The sequence below is a fragment of the Oncorhynchus mykiss genome, chromosome 30, assembly GCF_057628025.1.
Source record: "Oncorhynchus mykiss isolate SJ-2025 chromosome 30, ASM5762802v1, whole genome shotgun sequence".
Lineage (NCBI taxonomy): Eukaryota > Metazoa > Chordata > Actinopteri > Salmoniformes > Salmonidae > Oncorhynchus > Oncorhynchus mykiss.
Window position 1 is genome coordinate 38,105,866 of NC_143051.1, and position 21,867 is coordinate 38,127,732.

At 44.4% G+C, this 21,867-nt stretch overlaps 1 protein-coding gene across 8 annotated transcripts in view; it reads right to left on the reverse strand.

Moving 5' to 3' along the window:
- Positions 1-21,867, reverse strand: part of LOC110488444 (RNA-binding motif, single-stranded-interacting protein 3) — a 350,151-nt gene that overhangs the window by 82,610 nt on the left and 245,674 nt on the right. For all 8 annotated transcript variants that reach the window (XM_036970692.2, XM_036970690.2, XM_036970694.2 and 5 more), the window contains 2 exons: positions 11,149-11,306; positions 7,351-7,430 (listed from right to left, as the gene is read on the reverse strand). In XM_036970692.2, coding sequence (XP_036826587.1) covers positions 7,351-7,430; positions 11,149-11,306 — 238 coding nt within the window. The remainder of the gene's footprint in view (positions 1-7,350; positions 7,431-11,148; positions 11,307-21,867) is intronic.

The window sequence follows — 21,867 nt, forward strand, 5'->3', positions numbered from 1 at the left end:
CTACCGTATCTTCAACGCACTATACCCTTTACACATATGAGTTTCAGAAAAACTCCCTGACCTAACAAAATGGATGGCTAGTGGGAGGCGGAGGGGAGTAGAGTACTGAGCCATGGAATGCACGTATCAGAATACCAAAATTATCACAGATGCCAAGGCCATACTACCCTCCTCAGCAATCTCAAATCTTCAGTCTGCAAGACAGGCCGTGGCCCCGGGCTATGAGTCCTGTGACCTAACTATGGAGCAGCTCAACATAATTAGGGTTCATTGTCAACAAACCGTAACAGTAGGTCCCTGGGTTCAAACTTTTGAATAATTCTTCATGTCCAGAGCGGTGGTGTTCCATGATTAATGTGCATCTCACAAATCTAGCCAAATAAGGAAACATTATGCTTAAACTGTATGCTGATACTGTTACTACAGTTTGCACCTATCCAACATTTGCAAACATATTGCCATCATTCCAAATAAGCTGAAGGGTTTTCAGTTTAGCTTATAATAAAATTATGATTATACACAAACTGGCTTTAATTTCTAATGGGGCAGAAACAGTGAATTTCACATAAATCCCGAAACGGGCATTTGGCTCCAACAATAATATTGTGTGCATAGAACTGCATCCAAAAACAAGCTGAGTAGGGAGGGATGAGGAGAAGGAATGTCTATAATGTGAGGAGGGGAGGGTGGATGAGAGAGGATGAGAGAGGAGTGAGATCAATCCAGAGAACAGCTGGGGTGGGTTGAGCAGGGTCATGTCCAGGACACCATCTCACAACCAAGGTCATCCTTTGATCTCCACAGGCAGAGAAAAGGCCCCTAAACTTTTGGGCCGGATTCTAAACTCTGGGTTGTCTCACTCCCTCTCTTTATGCTCCTTTTCTGTCCTCTGTCTCTCGCCCTCTATTTCTATCTTGATCTGTATACCGCTCTCTCTTTCTCTCACTCACACTCTCTCTCTTTCTTTCTTTCTACCTCCCACTCCCTCCTTTCCTCTTTGTCCATCGCTCTTTTCTCTCCCTCTCCACATTAGACTTGGATGAGTGGAGAACAAAGTCCATCATTACCACACACGCCTAAAACCCCTCAGAGCTAAAGCATCCCTCTCCTTTAACCAAATTTCGAGGACTATTATTATTGCCGTAGTGCAGTCGCTGAACACATTTCATAGCTTTGCGACAGTCCCAGAGAGAGAGCGAGCTAGAGAGAGAGAGAGAGATTCTTCCTCACCATCGGCTATGCGCGCGGTGCCGGGGATTGATATAGTTCAGTGGCAAAACAAACAAAGCGTGACAAATCCAGACGATTGTCTGTGGGTGAGATAAGAGTCTAATGAGAAAGTGCACGTCGGGGGGAAATGTATCCTTCGTAGAGAATCTGTGATTTACTGGGGATTTGAATAACTTCCTGTGTCTCCCTGGTTTAATGGTGAGACATGCAGGCAAGCCAGAGGGTTTACCCTACGGGAACAGATTCCATTAAGATGCAATATCTTTCTCAAAAGTGTATTTCCACACTCTTAAAGGACCATGGAGGATAATTCTTATCCATTGCTATGCATATCAGAAATGATGATAGTGTTGCCGTGAAATAATGCAATCACGACTGAGAAACATAAAAATATAGTTTATATTGGTTCAAAAACAAAGGATAATGATACAAAAATACACGATAAAATTGAGTTTCATTAAAAAACTAAGTGCAGATCAATGCCAGATCAACCTACATCCCACATACATCAAACACGTGCTTATGTACACCACTGCTGCTTTGCAATCCAGAAGCACAAACCTCCATCCTGCTCAGCTCTGTAACGTGTTAAGTACAATCTATCGCCGGAAGAGAAAATTGGACATCAGACAGGCCGCTTATTAGCCAGGGGAGTGTGGGAGGGATCTGAGAAATTAACATGGATTACTCAAGTATGACTGACAGTTTCAGAAGGGCTTTTATGACTTACCAAGTGATTTGGGACTTGCCTTAATTCAGCGAGGGATGTTTAATACTGTGCGCTGTCTCTGCTATATCTTGGCATCAGAGCGCCTTGGCTGAGGCTGGTCGGACGGCTTGGGAGGGAGCTTTGCCTGCAGCCCCGGCGGGCCAGGCCTCATTGTTCTGCTAAGAATGATGGGATTTGTAGTTCGGCCAACACCGGGCCAACATTCTGACTGCCTATTGGCACTGGTTGAGCTTTGGGAGAGGGAGGAGAGGAGGGCTTGCCAGGGGTGGCCCTTGGTTCTCTGGCATCTGGTGGGTCTGTGGTGGGCGAGTGGGTATGGAGGCTTCACCAAACCAAAGGCCTGGGTGTCATCGGAATCCCTCACGAACAAGGGAAGTAAATCAGAGAAAATTGGGGAGTAGGAAAGGATTTTCCAAATGTAACCACATTCATATGTGGAGATGTTTAACATGGGAAAGCACTGCTGTTGCATGGGAAAGCACTGCTGCCTGCAGTTGTCGGGAGGAACACGGCTTTAGTCGTCAGTTGTTTGGAACAAAAGATACATAGAGAGATACATCCAAGAAAGAGCCTGGGAGACACTGTGGTTTGCAGAGGAATAATGAAAACAGGCAGAGGGGATGGAAAAGGACTGTGAGAAAGAGGAGCAGGAAAGGGCAAGTACATTTTGCATGTTTCCGTTTGGGTTCTGTCTCCCAGGACCATCACCACTTCCTGATGTGATTTCCATAATTTATAGAGCTTCTATTAGGCGATTGGAGCTGACTTGCAACCGTGCAACCATGTTGGCTCTACAAAAAGACTAGAACAAAGGGAGATAAAGGATGAAGGGATAAAAGGAGATTTCTAATCAGTCTGGACCTGATCTTGGTTTGTCTGTATCCATGTGATTACTGAAGTTATCATCCAGCAATGTGAGTCTTAGCAAACCCTTATTCTTCTTTTATTCCCAAAATAAATCTAGAAACACCCTCACTGTGCTGATCAAGCAAAGCAAGCTGTCATTTGACTGTTCCCTACGACGCTCCAATTCCAAGAACAAAGAGCAACAATAGGTTGAAGTAGTATTGTATTTTTAATCTAGTCAGTTCATTCTTCTTGCTGACATGAGATGAGCAGTATGAGATCGGTCCACCTGCCAGAATGGAACACGGGGTAATGCATCTTCATTTTGAAACGAGTGTCAATGATAAGCCGTTTGAATGCATTGCATGAGAATGAGGACTTAATTGGCTAGGCTCACACCGCCAGGAGGATGAAATCATTTTTATCTGCTCTGCCTTTGGCTTTCCAAATGCTCTTGTTCACCCCCGTAAATCACAATGCATCTACAGTTGAAGTCGGAAGTTTACATTCACCCTAGCCAAATACATTTAAACTCCACACCACTTTATTTTAAGAATGTGAAATGTCAGAATAATAGTAGATTGAATGATTTATTTCAGCTTTTATCTCTTTCATCACATTCCAAGTAGGTCAGAAGTTTACATAATTTTAGTATTTGGTAGCATTGCCTTTAAATTGTTTAATGTGGACCAAACGTTTTGGGTAGCCTTCCACAAGCTTCCCACAATTAGTTGGGTGAAGCTCCTGACAGAGCTGGTGTAACTGAGTCAGGTTTGTAGGCTTCTTTGCTCGCACACGCCTTTTCCGTTCTGCCCACAAATTTTCTATGGGATTGAAGTCAGGGCTTTGTGATGGCCACTCCAATACATTGACTTTGTTGTTCTTAAGCCATTTTGCCACAGCTTTGGAAGTATGCTTGGGGTCATTGTTTATTTGGAAGACCCATTTGCAACCAAATTTGAATTTGAATGATGTATTGATGTTGCTTCAATATGTTGCTTCCACATCATTTGTCTCCCTCATTATGCCATCTATTTTGTGAAGTGCACCAGTCCCTCCTGCAGCAAAGCACCCTCACAACATGATGCTGCCACTCCCATGCTTCACAGTTGGGATGGTGTTCTTCGGCTTGCAAGCATCCCCTTTTTCCTCCAAACATAACAATGGCCATTATGGCCAAACAGTTCTATTTTTGTTTCATCAGACCACAGGACATTTCTCCAAAAAGTACAATCTTTGTCCCCATGTGCAATAGAAAACCGTAGTCTGGATTTATGATGATTTTAGAGCAGTGGCTTCTTCCTTGCTGAGTGGCCTTTCAGGTTATGTTGATATAGGACGTTTTACTGTGAATGTAGATACTTTCGTACCTGTTTCCTCCAGCATCTTCAGAATGTCCTTTGCTGTTGTTTAGGGATTGATTTGCACTTTTCGCACCAAAGTACGTTCATCTCTAGGAGACAGGACGCATCTCCTTCCTGAGCGGTATGACTGCTGCGTTGTCCCATGGTGTTTATACTTGCATACTATTGTTTGTACAGATGAATGTGGTACCTTCAGGTGTTTGGAAATTGCTCCCAAGGATGAACCAGACTTTTGGAGGTCTACAATCTTTCTTCTGAGGAATTGGCTGATTTCTTTAGATTTTCCCATGATGTCAAGCAAAGAGGCACTGAGTTTGAAGGTAGGCCTTAAAATACATCCACAGGTACACCTCCAATTGACTCAAATGATGTAATTTAGCCTATCAGAAGCTTCTAAAGCCATGACATCATTTTCTGGAATTGTCCAAGCTGTTTAAAGGCACAGTCAACTTAGTGTGTGTAAACTTCTGACCCACTGGAATTGTGATACAGTGAATTATAAGTGAAATAATCTGTTTGTAAACAATTGTTGGAAAAATCCCTTGTGTCATGCACAGTGTATATAAACTTCCGACTTCAACTATATATTGGGTCTCACTCTCACTATGTTCTACAACTTTAGCGACAATTAAAAAATGTACTTTTGTTTACACTAAACAGACACTGAAAAACAAGGGAGTTGTTTTCATAAACTCTCTCTCCTGCGAGCGTGTGTGTGTGTGTGTGTGTGTGTGTGTGTGTGTGTGTGCGCGCGCGTGTTTGAGATGAGTTGAACGGGCGCAGGCGGGAGCGTTGACTGCCGCATTGCACAGAATACGTAAACAGCTGTGGTCCCCATTCGGAGCGATTGATCATGTCTCTGGATCAAACAAGGGGAGAGCTGACTGCTTCAATCCACATCTCATCTCACACACAGGCTTTAGCAACACATTGGAAAAAAAATTCATCAGTACGCTAAAAGTTTATTGAATTGAAATTAAATGAGCTAACGTCACTTTGTTCGAAAATATTTAGTAACTAGTGTAGTTACTGTGTAGTTGGGTAACATTTGCTTTGTTTTCCTATATGGTAACTGTACAACTTTATGTACAGTATATGACCTCCTTCTGCATTTCATTTGTGCAATGTCATTCCCTGCGTCTGCACCACACATCTCCAGCTCTGTACTTGCCTCATCTTGGAATCACGGACTTCCTGCCCATATGGCAACCTGCTTATTTCCCTACGGCACCTTGACATTAACTGATGATCTGTAGCTGACTTCCGGATATTTACTTCCTCCTATGGGACACGGGGTGACAATTCTATATCCTCGCACAGCAACTGGACACACCTGAGTAGAAAAGCCATAACTGGTGGCGGAGCCCGTGCCCCATCTCTCTATCTGGCTAAATATGATGGAGTGGCCAAGCAGGCAATTCAGAGGCTTGTCAAAATGTCGGCCAGAGGGAACTCTAGCAAGCTGAGGACATTGAGAGAGGAATGTGTACATTGCGTTTCTGGGTTGTGTTAAATGGTGATATGAAAGAAAAAGGAGGGCATTAGCATTATGCAGATGCTGACACTGCACCTTCGGGTCAGGATGAGGGGTTTTGTGTGTGTGTGTGCACGCGCATGGGTGGGCGAGTGCGTACGTGTGTGAGTGTCTGTCTTGGGTACAGTGTGAGAAGGCTAGTCACGTCCGTCTGACACACACACACACTAGGCTAGCATGCTGAGCATGTGTTGAGGGGCACCGGGGGGAGCCCCTGAGCTGTCAGAACAGGATGGATGCAGAGGCTGCCCTGAATAGCAACAGGCTCAGGGGAAATACTAGCAGCACCACGACACAACAGTTACAAAAAGTTACATTGTGGCCTTCACAACACGCTACGCTATCGCTAGGCTACGCTATCGCTAGGCTACGCTATCGCTAGGCTATGCTAGTGCTGTGGCTTTTATAAAACCGCTACGCTGCGCTTCGCTGTGGCCGCACAGAACAGAACACCACGCTACACTACGCTAGTGCTGTGGCCTTCACAGCCCTGAGGAGGAGGATCTGCTTTGCCTCACAAAAGAGGCCAGGCGCTCTGAGCTCTGCTCTCTGGGGACCTGCAGCTAGAACATTTGAGTTTGATGTTTAGAAGCATGTTGTTGAGGGATCTCCGTTTGGCAGACAGTGTCAACGTGGGCAGGGTTTTGATAGAAAAAGACAGTACATTTCAATCTCTATACACAGAGAGGCACTGACTATAGTCAGTTGTCCAACTGAATATGTTCAACTGAAATGTGTCTTCAGCATTTAACCCAACCCCTCTGAATCAGGGAACAGTACTTTGCTCAGGGGCAGAATGATAATTACATTTTATGACATACAAAGACAAGATTTTCAGCAATCAGCTAGAAATCAGTCCGTTGGCACTTTTCCTTAGAATCTATAAACCATAATAGCTTCCCCCCAAGCACCTGGGAGGGGACACTTAAAGGGGAAGGTCAGTGTGATATTATCACTTTAAAAAGGTTTCCCCATTACATCCCAGCCCAATATACGCCCATGACTTTAACGGCTAGTGGGATAGCCTATACAGTGGGCTCTCAGTGGATTACGGGCAATTGAAAAAATGGGGACAGTACTGTAAGGGACTATATTCTAAGGGCAATCCATGTTGTGTCCCTGTGGAAACCCTCTTGCACGCAGCTCCCTTTTGAAATGAATAGGGGTCTTAGTGCACCACTGCACCTGGCCTGAGAACTGCTGAGGCAGCCCACTCTTGCATTCCTTCTCCTTTCTCGCTCACTCCCTCTCTCTGGGTCCCGTTGGCAGGTTGGCTGCAGGAAAGGCAGCTCTTAAGTGGATTTCGGAGCAGCAGAGAGGCCCGCAGTGTGAATATTAAGAGCGCTTCGGCTTCCCTAGAAGCTCCTGAGTCAAACAGTCAGCGATTGCCAGGCAGGCCCCTTTTTTATTTATTTTTTTAATGGGAGGAGAGTGCTAGTGAGAGAGCTAGCGACAACGCTCTGCGTCGGGTGTCAGAAGTGTAATTGTACACAATCTATCAAGGAGAGGAAAGTTGAAATTAACATAACTGAATTGGGACGGAGGGTTTCGGAGGTAGGGAGAGTGGGTTTCTCTGTTAAAAATGGGTGGTTTGCAGGGGGAAGGATGTGAGAGGAATGTTTAAGCAGAGAGGGAAGTCTTCTTACCTGGAATGCCTGGTGGGGTTTTCAGGTATTTCCCATTGAAATGCTGTATCACCACTTCACATTTCTCCGTGGACTCCATCCTGTAGCAAAAAGAAAAGGACATGGCTAAATTAATACAACTGGGGGCATTACACATGATGAACACACAAAACCTGCTATAAAACATACAATACAGTCCTTTCACATCTACATTTGACATTTGAGTCACTTAGCAGACGCTCTTATCCAGAAGTGTAGTGAGGGCATACATTGTTGTTGTGTCACACGCCGGAACACGTTAACCAGGCAGTATACAGTGCATTCGGAAAGTATTCAGACCCCTTGCCTTATTCCACATTGTGTTACGTTACAGCCTTATTCTAAAATGGATTAAATCGTTTTTCCCGCCGTTATCAATCTACACACATTACCCCATAATGACAAAGCAAAAACAGGTTTATAGAAATGTTTGCAAATGTCCTACAACTTAAAAACTTAAATATCACATTTACATAAGTATTCAGAACCTATACTCAGTACTTTGTTGAACACCTTTGGCAGCGATTACAGCATTGAGTCTTCTTGGTTATGATGCTACAAGCTTGGCACACCTATATTTGGGCAGTTTCTCCCATTCTTCTCTGCAGATCCACTCATGCTCTGTCAAGTTGGATGGGGAGCGTTACTGCACAGCTATTTTCAGGTCTCTCCAGAGATGTTCGATCGGGTTCAAGTCTGGGCTTTGGCTGGGCCACTCAAGGTCCATTCAGAGACCAGAGAATCTTGTGTCTCATGGTCTGAGAGTCCTTTAGGTTCCATTTGGCAGAAGTCTTTTACTGAGGAGTGGCTTCCGTCTGGCAACTCTACCATAAAGGCCTGATTGGTTGAAGCTGCAGAGAAGTTTGTTCTTCTGAAAGGTTCTCCCTTCTCCACAGAGGAATTCTGGAGCTCTGTAAGAGTGACCACCAGGTTCTTGGTCACCTCCTTGACCAAGGTCCTTCTCCCCCTATTACTCAGTTTGGCTGGGCAGCCAGCTGTAGGAAGAGTCTTGGTGGTTACAAACTTTTTCCATTTAAGAAGGATGGAGGACACGGTGTTCTTGGGGACCTTCAATGCTGTTGGTATCCTTCTCCAGATCTGTACCTCGACACAATCCTGTCTCGGAGCTCTACAGACAATTCCTTTGACCACGTCTTGGTTTTTGCTCTGACATGCACTGTCAATGGTGGAACCTTTTATAGACAAGTATGTGCCTTTACAAATCATGCCCAAACAAATTAATTTACCACAGGTGGACTCTATAGAAACATCTCAAGGATTATCAATGGAAACAGGATGCACCTGAGCTCAATTTCAAGTCTCATAGCAAAGGGTCTGAATACTTGTGTAAATAAGGCATCTGTTTTAAAAAAAATAATACATTTGCAAAAAAATCTATATTTTGTATAGATTGTTATTTTATTTAATACATTTTAGAATAAGGCTGTAACATAAACTGTGGAAAAAGGGAAGGGGTCTGAATACTTTCCCAATGCACTGTATAGCCTACTCAAGTGCCGTAGCCGAATACAACTATTACAAATATTGAGTACCTAAAACATAACATGTACTACATGTAATATGTTTAAGTATGCATGCAACATTTTCTATGTTGAACCAATTTAGATTCGAGGCCCTATGACGACACGTATTGTTTTCCTTGGCTCACGGCTGAGAGCTTACAGCATGTGGCTGAGTCATTTTATGACGAGGCTAATTGAGGAAGTACACCCGTGATTTACAGTGATATCCAAATTCTCCTGGGCTAATTGAGGAAAGTGAGTGGAGTGAGCAGTAATGGGACATGAGAGACTGGAGAGAGAGCGGACTGTCCGTGTGTCATGGAACAGGAAGGGTGGCGTTACGAAGGGAGTGGAGTCACACAGTGCAACTGTGACTCATCTCATTTACAGAGAACAAAGTAAGATCGTATTAAACCCTCGCCTCCCTCCGCCCCGACTCAGACCACTGATCAACTAAATATGTACGTACCAGGAAGGGGTCTATGATCCATCTCTCACTCTATATCACTTACTAGCTTCCCCTTCCCCGCTATCATCCGCCATTCTTTACTTTGTCTTGCTCTCGTACTTCTCTTTTTCTGTTCCATCCTTTCTTCCTCTCTCCCTTTTCTTTCACCCCCTTTTCCATACCCATCTACCTCTCTTTACCCTCCATTTTTTCACATGCTTCATCCATTTCTTTCTGTTATCCATCTGTCCCCCCCCCGTACCTATTTTTTTTTACTCTCCATCTTTCTCATCTGTCTTCACCCCTGTTACCCTCCCCCCTCGCTCTCTCTCTGGCAGTGGGTCCTGTAGTGTAAGTGGATCAGGTCTCTCTGTCTCATTGTGGCAGTATGAGTCAACGGAGCCCTTTTCAGAGTGACTGGCCTTGAACGGCCTGCCATGCACACATTCACCTACCGCTGCTGCCAGTGATCCAAATGGAGCGCACACGTCCCAGACACACACACTAACACAATTACACACTCTCAGTTCGGGCCCCTCCCTCCTTGTATTCACAATGATAGAGAGGCCCCAGATGAGAGGAAAGAACCTGCATAGAGCAGAGGTAACCTCTCTCTTTAACGCAATTCTAAGTCAACCCATCGCCCTACCATAGGCACTGTGTGGAATTGAATTGATTTTATACTGTATACAATATGGTAACGAACTTCTGTCACAAGTGAAACTAGTGGTTGATTTGTAATTGGGAAAATGTATCCCTCTTGTGAGCAATTGGATCAGACCCAGACTGACAACTACTCTTTATGACCTACTCTGTTTCTCTCCATCCTCCCTTTTTCGACCTCTCTCCGTTCGCTTTCTCCCTCCCTCTATTAAAACCTGTTCTCTCTCTCTCTTTTCTACCTTTTTCTCATTCTTTCTCTCATCTCCCTTCTCCCCCCCCCCCCCCCCCTTATCTCTTTCAGGTCTGATGAGCTCCCGACAGCCACCCATCCTCTTCCTGGCTGCTCTGCGTGAAGCAGGGAGCAATACATGATGGTTAAAGACATCAGGTGGTCTTGTCCACAGTGATTAGCGGCGAAGCCCCCAGTAATGGGCTCTGATAACAGTAATGGAGGAGTGCAGAAACACTTAGCAAGGTTTACTCTCTCTAATGCCCCTCTGTCCCTCAACATCTGTGGACTAGAGGCTGGGGCCTACTATCTCAACACCCAATGAGTCTCAAATGGATGGGGCCGTATGGGACTATTTAGTGCACTGCTTCAGACCAGAGCCCAGGGAATATATCAACTATATAGGTGGTAGGGTACCATTTTGGACACACCCTCGCCTTTCTCTTTCGGTTTTTGTTTCTCCCCCATTTGAACAGGTGGCCTGTGACAGCCATGTGTGTATGTTCGTGCGTGTATATGTCCGCGTTAGTCTGCCGGAGTCTGCCTGCCTGTCCTTCTGTAACCCGCTGTAATAGAGTGGGGAATAGGAGGGGACTGCAGCACGGGCTGAATAAGAGAAATCCCTGCAAGATGGTGTCGTTGTACTCATCAACACCTTCCTCTGGGTAAACAAGCCGGGAGTGTTGTTGTGTTGTGTTGTGTTGTGTTGGGGGGTGAGAGCAGTGTGGAGGATGAGGAGGACGTAAACGACTTTGAAGGGATAGCAGGGTCAACTCAAGTTTTACAGGGGGAAAGTATAGCCTCAAACGGCCGGATGATGTGCAAACAAAAGTATGTGCAGCGTGTGTCTTTTTCTCTCTCCCACACGCATCCAAACCCACAGGCCGCAGGCAGGCACTACCCTTCAGCAGGTATACCTGGCGAAGCCGACCCCTCTGCTGACCCCGTTGGCGTCCCGCAGTATCCGCGTGGAGATGACGTGACCGAAGGGCTTCAGCATGTTCTCCAGCTCCTGCTCATCCATGGACACCGGCAGGTTGGAGATGTACAGGTTGGTGGGGTCCTGCTCCTGTTGCTGTGGAGGGAGAGCGCGATTCAGATTCTGCAAAACGGTATTGTCTCAACAGTTAATACGGCGTAAGAATGATACAGCAACAACGATACACAAGGAGAGAGAGCGAGAGAGAGAGCGAGAGCGAGAGCGAGAGCGAGAGAGAGAGAGAGAGAGAGAGAGAGAGAGAGAGAGAGAGAGTTAGAAAGAATGCATCAGTTACGCTTCAAATATGTACAACCAGTGCCTTGCGAGCTGACACGAAACAACTTTCATCGCAGGCAACTCTGTGTGAACTCAGATACAGCTTGGTCTCCGCGATGATGACAATCACATTCACACACGCAGTCAGAGCACGCTTTGCTATGCTCGTCTATGCGAGCAGTGTGCGTGGTCACGCATACTGTATCTGTGCAATGGAATCTGTGTACGTGGGTAATACTGTATGTGTGTGCCAGCATATGTACCAGTAATCTATGCATGCCAGCGTGTGTGTGTGTGTGTGAATATGCCAGGGAATGTAGGATAGGATAAGATTAACTTTAATATCCCAGAGGTGGAAAATGTATTTAGACACATGACACATTTAACATAATAAATACAGTGCCTTCAGAAAGTAGTTCACTCACCTTTTTCCACATTTTGTTGTGTATTAATGTATTATTAATGTATTCAATTGAGATTTTGTGTCACTGATCTACACACAAAACCCCATAATGTCAAAGTGGAATTTAGATTTTTAAAGAAATTAATGAAAAATGTAAAGCTGAAATGTCTTGCATCAATAAAATATTCAACCTCTTTGTTATGGCAAGCCTAAATAAGTTCAGGAGTAAAAATGAGCTTAACAAATCGCATAATAAGTTGCATGGACTCATTCAGTGTTCAACAATAATGGTTTAACATGATTTTTGAATGACTACCCCATCTCTTTACCCGACCTCATCACTCAGTACCACTTCATATTTTCAAGCATGGTGGTGGCTGCATCATATTATGGGTATGCTTGTCATCGACATGGACTAGGGAGATTTTTTGGATACAAATAAACGGAATACAGCTATAAGCACAGGCATAATTCTATAGGAAAACCTGGATCAGTCTGTTTTTCCATCAGACACTGGTAGACGGATTAACCTTTCAGCAGGACAATAACCTAAAACACAAGGCCAATTCTACATGGGAGTTCCTGACCAAGACAACAGTAAATGTTCCTGAGTGGCCTTGTTACAGCTTTAACTTAACCTTTTACTGCAGTGGACTAAATCAGGGTCACACAGAGAAATTCTTGATAGTCTTACACAAATCTACTTTGAAACAAAAGTATACACCTCATGGTTATGTGCTTAAAAAAAATAATACACCTGTACCATGTCAAATATAGAGTTGAAATGTATTCAATTTTGAGTTTGCATTCCAATATTAAACTTGATATACAGTTGAAGTCAGAAGTTCACATACACCACACATTTCTTGCTAACAAACTATAGGTTTGGCAAGTTGGTTGATTTGCTGCAGGAGGGACTGGTGCCCTTCACAAAATAGATGGCATCATGAGGGATGAAAATTATGTGGATAGCAACATCTCAAGACATCAGTTAAAGCTTGGTCGCAAATGGGTCTTCCAAATGGACAATGACCCCAAGCATACTTCCAAAGTTGTGGCAAAATGGCTTAAGGACAACAAAGTCAAGGTATTGGAGTGGCCATCAGAAAGCCCTGACCTCAATCCTATAGAAAATGTGTGGGCAGAATTGAAAATGCGTGTGCGAGCAAGGAGGCCTACAAAACCTGACTCGGTTACACCAGCTCTGTCAGGATGAATGGGCCAAAATCCACCCAATTTACTGTGGGAAGCTTGCGGAAGGCTATCCGAAACATTTATGTTAAACAATTTATAGGCAATGCTATCAAATACTAATTGTTCTGAAATAAATCATTCTCTCTACTATTATTCTGACATTTCACAGTCTTAAAATAAAGTGGTGATCCTAACTGACCTAAGACAGGGAATTTTTACTAGGATTAAATGTCAGTTTAAAGGTATTTGGCTAAGGTGTATGTAAACTTCCGACTTCAACTGTACATCACAGAAGACTGAAATATAACAAAACTGTTTGACATAGAAAAAACAGATTTTCAAAGTTAAAAAAAAAGTCATTTCATAATAATAATGAAAAATCTGAATAACATTCCACCCATGAGGCCAAAGAGGGCACGTTTGGTCATTGACTGCAGGAAAGGGCTACATCGGCTTGAAAATGTCCGTCTAGCAATCATCAACAATCATCTTGACAGAGCTTAAAGAATTTGAAAAACAGTAATGGTGTGTAAAGCTGTTAGAGACTTAACCAAAAATACTTACATCTGTAATCGCTGCCAAAGTTGCTTCTACAAAGTATTGACTCAGGTGTGTGAATACGTACCGTGTGTAAATTAGATATTTCACTTTGCCCTTATCGGGGTATTGTGTGTAATCCATTTTGAATTCAGGCTGTAACACAAAAAAGGGGTATGAATACTTTGTGCATGTACACGTGTATGGGTGTGTGTATGTATGCCAACTTGTGAGTGTGTGTGTGTGGTATTTTTATGTCAGTGTGTGTGTGTGTGTACACCAGTGAGTGTGTATGTTTACACTAACGTGTGGTCTGTAGCGCCTGAGGGTTCTAGCTAGCGGGGGCACAGCTGGCGGGGCAGCGCCAGGGAGAGAGGGTGGCAGCAGGCCAGCAGCGTCTCTCCAATACGGCCAGTCTGGACAACCACCAGCACATCTCAACACACCCTTTAGCCCGCCGTATACAGGGCCACACTGGAGTACAAGCAGCCATGGCAAGGCTTAAATTTGAACAGCAGCGTCTACTATTCTCCTGAATAGGAGAAAGGTGTGCTGTGATCCAGCTAGCAAGCAAACAGGTTAGCTAGCAGCCCTGAGGGCTGACACCTAGACATGATACTTCACTTTAACCACAGAGAATAATGACCAGCCAAGGAATTCACTTTACCAGCAGCCTCTTCCCATTACCTTAATGGGAGCAGGCTGTGTTGTGCTGCTAGCAGGCTAACCAGCTAGCACAGGCTAGCAGCCCTGAGGGCTAACACCTATACATTTACATTTTAGTAATTTAGCAGACACTCCTATCCAGAGCGACCTACAGGAGCAAGTAGGGTTAAGTGCCTTGCTCATGGGCACACTTGCATATTTTTCACCTAGTCTGCTTGGGGATTTAAACCAGTTACCTTTCGGTTACTGCCCCAGCGCTTTTAACAGTTAGGCTACCTGCCGCCCAATAGATGGTACTTCACTTTAGCCACAGAGAGGAATGACAAAGCCCGACTAAGCCATCAACAGAAATGACCGTTTCAAAATGGCCTCGTTCAGATGTAGGGGGAACAAACTGTGACTGATGAGGATCGTAAAAATGTCCAGTCTAGATGTTTAGCCACTCCCCAGTGCTTCTTCCCTGTCCCTTTTATGCTTAATCCCTCTCTCTTTTTGCTTCCTCCCCCTCTCTTTTGGCTTTGCTTCCTCCCCCTCTCTTTTGGCTTTGCTTCCCCTCTTTTTGCTTTGCTTCCCCCCCCCTCTTTTTGCTTCCTCGCCCTCTTTTTGCTTCCTCGCCCTATTTTTGCTTCCTCGCCCTCTTTTTGCTTCCTCGCCCTCTTTTTGTTTCCTCGCCCTCTTTTTGTTTCCTCCCCCTCTTTTTGCTTCCTCCCCCTCTTTTTGCTTCCCCCCTCTCTTTTTGCTTCCTCCCCCTCTTTTTGCTTCCTCGCCCTCTTTTTGCTTCCTCGCCCTCTTTTTGCTTCCTCCCTCTCTTTTTGCTCCCCTCTCTCTCTTTGTTATCGATAGAGAGCACAGGAAGTATCTCGGATGTCTTGTTCCGTCCGACTGTCGGTCCTTTCTCTGATTAAGTGTCTTATCGAACAGGACATGTAGGATCAGATTAAAGCCCATCATGGACAAAAACCCATGCTGGAAAAACAGGAAAACACTGGTCTTCTAACCAGAAACTCAAGTTGCTAAAGTATGTTTTACATTTCCAGTGTATTCATGAGTTATTGGGGGGTTTAACGTAATGGAGGTAGTACAAAGTGAGCTTCCAACTCTTAATTAAAAGCGACTTCTATACCATTTTATTCCATAACAGCCCATTGATTTCCAGAAGGCCAGTATTCAGAATTATGTCAGATATGCTAAATTCAACATTAAGGCAGACACTGATTCACATAGTTAGACAATGCACATGCTCAGCTGTCGGGCCGTACATGAAACAGTAATCGAGGCGACTGTGTGTGTTTGTTTGTCTAAGTGCATGTCATAATGTGTGTACCAGTGTATGTGTGCATATGCAAGGGTATGAGGATGATCGGGTGTGTGTGTGTGTGTTTGTATGTCTAAGTGTGTGTGTGTGTGTGTGTGTGTGTGTGTGTGTGTGTGTGTGAGTCGTTGCTTGCTGGGGCCTTGACGAAGCATCCTCTTGCCATTGAGCTGTGCTATAGAAGGTTAATGGAACGCCTGCAGGCTGTGAGGGCTCTTTGATGGGGATGACGGATGGCACGCCTGAGCCAACAGCCTCTCTCATATTAAGGACTGCTCTGTTTACCTCAGTGTAATTTCAATGAATATTACCTCATTATAGGGGAAGAAGAGTGAACGAGAGGGAGGGGAGAGAGAGGATGAGCTCTGATTTGACATGGAGAGAGATATGACACATAAAAGAAAGGCCTTGTTGCCTTCGCAGTGTACTTAAGTAGAAAGACATTAACAGTGCTCACGATCTGCCTCCAGGCCATCCAGGTTGTATTCATTGAAATGATAAAAGCGAGAAGAGACAGACAGATGTGCGTCTTGACTGGGGGCACTGTATTTGACACTACACCGGTGCTCTGATTTCCCTCCCTCTCCTACCCTCCCCTTCCTATTCAGAGTGAAAGAGAGGATTAGAGCATGCTGGGTAATTGGCTCTACAGCCTCTCATGATTCGTTTTCAGAGCGCCGGCAGTTTCTTGTCTTCAAGGGGGTAAGGGAGCTCAAGGCGATTGGATGACCCCCAGCCACAGGAGGGCGCCAAAACGGTAGCTGGGGGGTGGAGGGCAATTAAAAACAAAGACTATAGTGTTTCTGGAGAGGGCTATTAGTAACAAAACAGTTATGTTTGTGTGGATATGTGTTTAGTTTTCTCAAATGTGTCGCCAGAGGGAAAAATACAGTAGAATGTGTTCTAAGTGCTCATCGTGGAACCCCAGGTCGGTGGTACCCGTTTAAAAGCTCCACCAACCAGGTGGGGAATGGGAATGATATAGAGAGGGAGACAGGCAAAGGGGGAGACAGGAGAGAAGGAGAGGGCATGTGAGAAAGCGGACGAATACATCCCCCTCAGTTCAAAAGCAGCCCCGGGTTTAATTTGTCAGGAGTCAGAAGGAGCCAGAGACAAAAAAAAGCAGCAGTACAAAAAACTGTCAGTCAGACAGGCTCTTTGATGAGCCCTCTTCTGCTCCCAGCGATAGCCCCCCCCCCCCCCTCCCCGAATGTTGGGATCAAGCCACCTGCCTTTGAAGGTTCTGTTGTCAAGCACGTCCAAGCCGCCACTCTCCCTCTGTCTGCCCGCTGCACTGTCCCCACTCTCGACAGCCACATAGAGGGGATAGTAAGGGGGTGAAGGGGGGGGGGACGAGGGATACAGAGCTACATGTGTTAAGCGTGTGTTTTGAGGGGATTTAGGTCCTTAAGAGTTGCTATGGAATTCTGTGAGCATGTGAGAGTACATATACCACCACCACCACCACCCCCCCCCCCTCCCGCAAACACACACATTAGCACTCATGCATCAATGCACGCACATGCACTCACATCCACGGAGAGAGAGCGAGAGCACGCAATGTCCCTATGCTCCACACTAGGCTAACAAAACCCACATCCCAGAATTCATGCAAAGAGATGAGACGTAGAAGAGACGTCCCCAAGTCGGCCATTTCCTTTCACTTACGGCACGTTAAAAACAAACAGATCCTAAACTGCCTGCCTGATATTAAGTCATAACTGCAAGACTATAACACAGCAACAACGAGGCTTCTTTCTCTCTTTCCTTTCTGACCCAGGATCTGACGTACAACACAATCGATCCGTTAACTGCTCGTGCCATTATGCCAATGAAATGCAATGTAATTGCACAGTAAGTCTGGACGCAGTCCTGACCATCCACCGGAGTCAAAAGCGCCACCTTTGCGTTCACCTCGATGACAGTTTGTTTCATTCTGCTAATCCACCACTTCGCTCCGCCACAGAACCTATCCTAAAATTAGCATACGTTGCTACGGAACTGAGTCTAATGTCTCACATGAATTACCGACCTAGCGTTCTTTCACTTCCTGCGACAATCTATGTCAACGGCAGCTGAGGGGGGTACGACCAACCCCGCCGAGGCACCAAGGTGTTTAGTTGCGTGTACCTTAACACTTATTCACACTCTTTAATTGCATGAACCCACCCGGTACCACCACAGCACTGTGCCCCTTGACAAATGCATAGGAATATGGTTTATTGCCACTTATGTAAAATAGGTAGCTGATACTGTTATATATTCTAATCTGCTGAAGATGTTAGATGCCTTTGAGGGAACAAGAGGTGGTGATACATTATTAAGGATTTCCGCACACTGTCAGCCAGTCAGGAAGCAAGGACTTTGTTTAAGGCTAAGAGGCACAATCCAGGCGGGAGGTGGGCTGGGTTGGCATCCTGGGTTGGGTGGTAAATTATTCATCGGGCAGAGATAGTTTGGGGTTGGCAAACAGGGTGTTGGAATGTGCCACGGCGTGTCATGCGGTTGTGCTGCATGTACGTAAGAAAGAGCAAACACACACCAGAATCAATGGATCATTTATTCTGGTATTGCACCTGTGTAGCTTGTTTCTGGTCACAGGATCAGGAACGGTAAAAATAAAAAAAATCACAACATACTAAATTAACCTCACAAACAGCAGTGTTGGGCAATTTGGAAAGCCATAGTCAGTCAATAAATAATATAATAATACTGGTAGGAAAGGTTTTCCTCTTTAGCTCACAATCTGTGGATAATATACGATTGGAAATGTTAAAAAAATGATGTAAAACATCACAGCACAATTGAAAACTATATGGCACATGGAAACCAAACGAGGGTGGTCTATGGTGATGGGTGGGGTGGGCTGAGAGTGGCTGAGGAGCAGGATTAAAGAGCTTATGTTTGGTAATTCACATATTCACATATTGCTATGTGACTGCTTTATATAAAAGTACCACGTAAAATGTGTTTGAAAAATGTATAAGTAAAATGTATGTGTATGTAGTAGAAAAGCTGTATCATTAGCAATCTGTTTAAGAATCTTAGTTCACATTCAACATACATTTAAAACATATCTTCATCTACACACAAACCTTTACATTAGCTCACTGGTATGACAACTATATTAATCAGATGAAGGGAACCTACAGACTTGCTACCTCTCTCTCCCTCATGTTCTCCTTTACACAGGCATGTACGTGGGAGAAGATCACACCTTTTCCCAGCAAAACAGACATAACACCTCTAAAATCACGGCAGCCATCAGTGCCAAGCCTCATACATTTTTATGAAGGGTTCATGTGAATTTAAAATGGGTCGATATGTGCTTCACCCGCGCTTAATCACGGCCACTGATTAGATTTTGTGTCTCCCTCGGTGAGCTAATATTCCAGAGATTAAAATTTCATGTGGAGCTCATATCAAAAATCCATTATTAACATGGAAGAAGATGGGCACAATGTCCTGGACGGCCTCAACTCTTCCTTAAGCACAGACACACAGGCTAGGACTTAAACAGGCAGACAAAATACATTTTTTGATCAAATTCCCAGGTTGGTCTCATTAAGTCCAATAATGTCCACAATCAGGATGCTTCCTCATCTCCCAAGATTGAATAACATCACTAAACTCTCCCCCATTGACATAATGCGTTTACAGTATTTCCCCCCATGACAGTGTTGCTACAACAGCTCATTGTGTTCTTGGTAAATGCATTTCTCCTTCTCAGGTCTAATGCATCAATTATGATATCATTTTGGGAGATTGAAGTCCTGTTCGTTGACGTCATTTGGCAGGCGGTCATTCGTTTAGACTCGTTTAGGGCGTGTTGCTAGTTGGTGTTTGATTTCTGTGTTGACCAGGAGGGGACCTCTCCTACGACACGCCGTCGGGAGCCATGACTGTAAATTATTGATGATTCACTCAGAGAGGGCACCGGTCTCGGCCTAGATAACCTAGCCAGCTCGGATTCTCATTCTCACTTTCTACCTCCCATCTCACCATCCCTTCTATTCAGCTCAGAAAACCTCATCTTCAACAAAGGAGCAGAGATTGTGGTGGTATATCTTTCCCTACATTGACTGTATGATCCAGGCATTCCAGTTCATGGTAATCAAAATGTGTTGATACCGTATAAAATGGGGTCTTCATATTTCTGCGTAGAAATATCTACTGATATGAATGTCTATTTTATCTCACAGATCAGGGAAGATTGAGATGCTCTGTTGCCTTGAGTATCAAATGACTACAAAGCCTTTCCTGTTTCTGTTTTGAAATAAAAGATCCCAGAGACAAAAAAGGACTTAAAAAAAACGTATTTCTCTCAAATTTTGTGCACTTCTGCTACCAATATGTATTTTTAGTAACGGGCACACAGGAAGAGGTTATTCTGCAACATGGTTGCATTAGAATACAGTATGTAAAGAACAGTCATATTTAACCATTGTGCTTACAGTATTAGTTATATAACATGAAAGCAACAATGAGCAACTTAAGGATGCCACAGTATCGTCAAACCACAAACGTTCTCTCTTGGGAGAAATGCAATCCTCGCTTAGGAATTCTACACTGCGAAGCCAATACCATTACGCTCTATTCCCGTTTCAAAAACATGCAGAGAATAACTAAGCCAAGTTAAAAGCTTCATTTGTTTTCCCCCTAATGTGCCGACACTCACAAACACTGAGATTGGCACATAAGCCTTCACCATGGCACAAACATCATACGGAACAGAAAAGAAATAGCCCGCTTCACGCCGCCACATCAATATCCAGCAGTGACACGAGAGCACTGGAGAATGAGGCATGACTGAGGCCCTGAGATATCGAAATGCATATCTTGAAAAATGATTTTGAGGCCCAAACAGAGAAGCAATAAAAATGTCATAACGGAAGTTATCTGTTTGCACGCTGGCAGTCAGAACGCATTACAATATCAGCTGTCGAATCTAGTGTATGTAGAACCTATGACTTTTGTCACAGTTAGAATTCAAATCAAAATATTGAATTGATTTGGGTACATAACAAAATGTGCAAAGGGGACCCAGAGGATAACAGTCACCCGAAACCGATGACGGAATCAGAGTCAGTCAGATCTGTATAACTCGTGATAACACGCCAAATTGACCAAACGGATACTTATTTGCAATTTCCCTGTGTCAACATCAAAGTGCCACATTTCTTCATACAGAATCAGACCGACATGATATCATTGTTGCTGTATGGCTGTAGTGTCTCATTGACTCATTAGCACCAGATGACCTGTGTTGAGGGGCCGGACGGCTGCTTGTAACAGTCTAATTAGCATATAAATGGGCTGTAAGAGAAGTAGTGCTGTTAGAGGCTGGAGGAGATAGATAATGTGTTTGTCACGGACGCTGATGATACACTGAGTGAACTAACAAACTTAACGACCCACCCTGGTGTCTCACTGAGATCTCCCCACGTCTCAACAACAGTGTGTGTGTGTGTGTGTGTGTGTGTGTGTGTGTGTGTGTGTGTGTGTAAGACGCATGCATGACGGAAGGGCTCACGTTTAGCGACCCTGCGACATTAAAAGCGTTGCGACAAATTGGTCGTGATGGAGACGGGACGTGAACGTCCAGATCACAGTGTGTAAAGAGACATAGTTAGGGACCTCTGGTCCTCGGTGGAGGATTGAGGGAAGGTTGGGACAGATGCTCTCTAAGTGAGGTAGTCTTGAACTGAGGTCAGGGGTCAAGGAGGAGAGCGGTGAGACTGTGCTCATTTCATTGCGATGTCCCACACTTCGACAACACTTTACATATTCTCCACAAATTGGAGTATTGGCATCCAATGAGTTATGAGTAACATACATCTAAGGTGCTAATCAATCCACCAGACACAAAATTGGTCCGACTACATTGAACATTTGAACCCAAGCCTCCACATAGCTTTCTTGATGCACATGATATACCACCATTTACATATCATATACTGCTCTCACGTACTCCACACATACACACATAATAAAAAATATTAAAAAATCTACTATTTCTCTTTTTTTCCCTCTGCATTGTTGGAAAGGGCTCATAAGTAGGCATTTCACTGTTATACACACTCTATCAATTCTTCAGTAAATAAGCCTTTGTTAGAAAATGGAAACTCATCAATCCTTTATCGTGGCATCATCTAATGAGGTCTTAATTCAAAGTGCGCGTGCATCATTAACAAGGCCTGCTGTTTGAAGACAGCACTTGAACGGGCCTTTCATCTCCACCACAACGTGCGGAGAAAACTGGTCCTATT